Raw genomic sequence first — 4,685 nt, 5'->3', positions numbered from 1 at the left:
ATTGGATACATTGGGTTAGTAATGCTGAGGTGCTTCCTCCGGATGGCATGGCAGCCACCTAGTTTTGCGAACTAATTGGTCATGCCGTGTGTTGTATCTCCCGAACTTCAGAAGCTGTTACCAACGTATCCTAAGTAGCTCGCTAATAGCCGTTTTCTGTCAAATTTAGCTTCTAGCGCTTACCTGGGAAGTTTATATAGATGTCGAGGGCGTCCTCTAAATCAACATATGTACTCCAGCATAATCACCAACCGCTGGCAGCTAGCGCGCGGATTGGGCTCCACATTTCTGCAAAGCATAGCCACATAAGATAACACAATGTCATCCACTGCACGTAAATACTGCTGAAAAACAACTACTGGTCGATACAAAGTTGTAAATAAATTATCAAATGCTCGAGATACCTCAGTGGTTAAAGCGTAAATTGAGTGACCGTATTGAACCCAAACTCTCCATTTCGACTGCTCCCGTGGGCAACTTGGCACTATCTTACTCCTCGTACTTCCTTCGGTTGGCATGACAGCTAGGTACCGAAAGCGTGTCACATCTGAACTAGTAGGTAATCGCCAAAAGATTCGTTCAGCTGTGACACCTTTTAATGCATAGCTGCTGTACAACTCGAAGGAAGCTCAAGGAGTGAGATACTGATAGGTCGCTCGAGCCTAGACAGGGCAGCGTTGAGTTCAAACCAGAGTCCTCTTCGTTAGCGGTTTCGCTGCTTGGCCGTTATCATTTCATGTTGGGTCCAAATGGCACAATTTACCGGATCAACTGAAGCGCTGTATATGCGCATTAAAATCTCGAGCGATCAGAACCATATCTGAACTTTTTGTGGTGGCAAGAGGATAGTTATTCCTGAACAAGTGTTTGTTACTGAACCAAAGCCGTAGGTGGTTGGCCGTACATTGGTTGTCCGTTTGTGGAAGTTGGCCAGACCACAATGGCCTTAACACAAGCCAGTCCCAATGGTTTGGGGAAATAGAGAATAATTTTGGAATCCGATACCGTGAGGGGGTGCTGTTCTGTCGTTATGCGCCAGTCCCCTGCTATCTGATAGGTCACTTTCGGTTGTGTAAAACTACAGAGGCAAACTCGAGCGAACGTAAAAATGGTGTCGCAGATTCGGCCATCTAGCTCCTGATCCATCCTATGAAACGACGGACATAATAATACTGGCGTCCATTTTTTAAAACGACATGTTCAATGTGGCGTTCGTAGTACCAGATCAACTTCTGTTGTCACCTGTTTATGATCTTTGTGACAACACACGGTGTCATTACCTGAGTGCGGCAAGCCGATGTTCCGTTTTCATTTCGCCCGATGTTAAAAGGGCAGGCCAATAACTACTACTCAATCGTTCAGCTGTAACACCTTTTCGGTGCTTAGCTGCCATGCCACTCGAAGGAAGCATGAGGATTGAGATACTGTTAGGTTGCCCAAGCCTAGACAGACTGTGTAAACGGGCCTCAGTTTTCGTCTTCCCTGATTTTGATAGGTCTGTTCTCAGCAGGCTGGCTTAGCATGAGCTTCCGCAGTGAAAGGATAAAAGCACCTCGCTGTGAAATCATTTATTAGCAAGCACAAACGGGCCCGGCCACCAACTTCCGCGACCCCAGTCCACTCTTTCCAAGGTTCTGATGATCCATTTGATCTTTGCCCATATGGGGAATGATCATGCCTTCCTACCTTCTGTTTTCTGTCTAATCCTTTCCTGATTGGCCGTGAAGTTTTTTCGAGCTCTCCCTTCTCCTAGTTGCTTTGGAGACAGGCGGGTTGTCGGCCGCAACTCAATTTCCTGATCACTTTGAAGGCGTGGATGTCGACCGTACACCAACATGGGTGGGGTTCGGCTATGGTCGGCCGGATCGACGCACGATGGGCTAACATCACCATCGCCAAGTTCACTTCCCACTCACCCCCTTTGGCCACCAGCCACTTCTTAATCGTTCGGTTAGGCCGTGTAGTTGTGAGTGGTAGGGTGATGTCCTTAGCCGTCTAATGTTCAGCTTCTGCAGGCAACTCCTAAACTCTTCGCTGTCAGAGTAAGGACCCTGATTCATTGGGATCATTTTTGGTACCCCGTGGATGGCTACGATCTATTGCATTACCCCCCCCCCCACTGATCATCGCCGCCCGCTGATTTGGTAAGGCTGCCGCTGCTACAGATGTTGTCATTGTTACGATATATTCATTTCCACTTATTGTCGCCGAAAGCGTTCAGCTGTAGCACCCTTCCGGTGCCTAGCTGCCATGCCACCCGAAGGAAGCACGAGGGCTGGGATACTGCCAGGTTGCCCAAGTCTAGACAGGGGAAGTTGAGTGGCGGAGGTCGGATTCGAACCACGGACCTTCCGGTCAGTAAATTCGCGCTCTAACCACTTGAGCCATCTCGCTCATGACGTCAACGAACAATAACTCGTCTACCTCTGATACAGGGATAGGTTCCATGGGTTGAGTTGCCCTTGTCGTATCCCCTTTCATTAGCCGGCACCGATTGCTGGCCCCTACATAATCCATTACCCGACTTCTTAATCCTGGCTAGTAAGCCCTCTGCCGAAATAAGTTGTGTCTTGGTGCGCCCTGCGTGTGCCATCTGACATTCGACGGTCAGCTTCCGTCTGAAGATGCAAGGCGTCACGAGCAGTGCGACGTTTGGATCGTTGGCCTTCCAGTAAGTTATGTCAGCTTCATTCAGGCTCAGCCGGTCGAAGTGCTCGCTTTCAGATTTTTGTCTCCCGTCGCGTTCTCAAAACCTCTTCCGTCCGTTAAGGTGGCTGAAGCCTTCCGTAGTACGGGATACTGCCGCTGTAGTCGCAGGAACTTTTCGGGAGCCATTTCAACGACAAGCCTATTGGCGCCTACCATGGCTTCGCGTCCTCATCTCCACCCTCTGGTTTTGACAGCCAATCAGCCTGGTGGTTCTCCTTCCCTGGCACGTGCCGGATCGTGAAGTCGGACTCTTGTAATCGAAGTGCCCAGCACGCGAGCTTCAGTACGCCTCTCAAGTGAACGGCGTGTTCCGAATCGCTATACACGATAATATCGTCTCCACACACTGCAACATTCTGTAGTCCCTCCGTTAAACGAAGCATCAAGCGCCAGAAAGTGAATAGTTCCCATGATAAACCAAACGGCGTCCGTCTAAATTGATATTGGGTGACCCCAACCGTGAACGCCGTTTTCATCCGGTCCTCTGACTTGGTAGCTAGTTGCCAGTATCTGGAACGCCATTCGTGCACCGTGAAATATCGGAATTGCTGGAGTGAGTCAAAAATCTCCGCAACTGAAGGGACACCAACCAGATTTATGGTCGCTTCGTTCAAACGCGCAAAATCGGCATTTCCCGTTCGTCTTCTTTACAAACACAGTTGGGTGGTTGTACGAACTATTGACTTCCTCGACTATGCCATTTTCGAACATCTCTTGTACCCGTTCATGACCCCTGCCGTAGATGGAGCGGTTGCTGATGGGAGTCGTAAGGTCGAAAGCATCTGGACGAAAGGGAGGTTTCGTATTCAGTCCACGAGCAGGAACTTCGTCTGTAAACAGTTTGAAATATTCCTCGACAAGAGACTGTACTGACGGCTGCGGGGTGAGGTGGCTCAGTATCTATTGACTTGAATGTTCGTGGTTTGAACCGGACGTCTGCTTCTTGAATTCCCCTGTCTAGGTTTGAGCAATCTAGTGGTATTCCAGCCCTCATGCTTCCTTCTGGTGAAATGGCAGTTAGGCACCGAAAGGTTGCTACAGCTGAACGAGTTTTATGATGAGATTGATGACAGTGATAAGGTATTTGTGGCCGAAGGCGCATCAGGAAGTTTTTACTGTGGAAAACAGCCGCACTCTGTTATTCGGTTCGATGGTCGGTCGAATTTAAACCCTTGACGAGCAGGGCATCTTAGTAGTTCACTAGCAAAGACGTTCTCTGAGGAAGTGCGCTTAGCACTTCGAAGCACACTAACTTTCCCGGAATCGGCCCGTGCCGACAGTAGATACAGTCGAGTGAGGTGTGAATCCCAACTTTCTTATGAAATGCGGCGAAACTCCTTAATTCAGGTGGAGTATCTGCTGCCTCATAACCTCTTCGTACTTTATAGAGCACCTCTACAGTTAGGCTTGTGGTTCTCCGTTCTACTCTTGTTGTATTCTGAGAGAAAACGGTCTTTGTTCAACTACAACATTCTTTTGATGCCTAGCTGCTGTTTTGCCCGAAGGAAGCATGAGGGGTGGGATACTGCCACGTTGCCAAAGCATAGACAGAAGCAGTCGAGGTTCCTGAGTTGTGTTCAAACCACGTAACTTCCGCGCGTCAACCACTAAGCTATCTTGAGCTTGATATTCAGCCGATAGGTAAGGTAGACAGTCAACTGTCTACTAATTACAAGTCTATATATTCACCCCCTAGTTACCAAACCGGGAGCTTGGAATTTTTACCGGCTTGTTACCTTAGGAACCTCAGCCACAAGCGCTGTCTTCATCAGATGGGTATAGAGGACTCAGGCACGCTTGTCTCTCGTTGACAGTTTCGACCATCATCATTGTCAGCAGATGGGTATGAGGACTCAGGCACGCTTGTCTCTCGTTGACAGTTTCGACCATCATCATTGTCAGCTGTAATAACCGCGTACTCGTCGTAACGTGGTTTTTAGCTGCCGCAGTTTCGCTCACCGATGTTTTGGGGGGGG

The 4,685-nt window shown here is 48.9% G+C and overlaps 1 protein-coding gene across 1 annotated transcript in view; it reads left to right on the top strand.

The window, feature by feature from the left end:
- Positions 1 to 3,306: 3,306 nt before the first annotated feature.
- T265_06212 (hypothetical protein) overlaps positions 3,307 to 4,685 on the top strand; it is a gene marked incomplete at both ends in the record, with an annotated part of 6,637 nt that continues 5,258 nt past the window's right edge. Inside the window, 3 exons of the mRNA XM_009171420.1 lie at positions 3,307 to 3,475; positions 3,671 to 3,789; positions 4,111 to 4,295. Of these exons, the coding sequence (XP_009169684.1) occupies positions 3,307 to 3,475; positions 3,671 to 3,789; positions 4,111 to 4,295 (473 nt within the window). The remainder of the gene's footprint in view (positions 3,476 to 3,670; positions 3,790 to 4,110; positions 4,296 to 4,685) is intronic.

The sequence above is a fragment of the Opisthorchis viverrini genome (assembly GCF_000715545.1).
Source record: "Opisthorchis viverrini unplaced genomic scaffold opera_v5_128, whole genome shotgun sequence".
NCBI classification, from domain to species: Eukaryota; Metazoa; Platyhelminthes; class Trematoda; order Opisthorchiida; family Opisthorchiidae; genus Opisthorchis; species Opisthorchis viverrini.
This window is presented reverse-complemented; position numbering and strand designations above follow the sequence as displayed.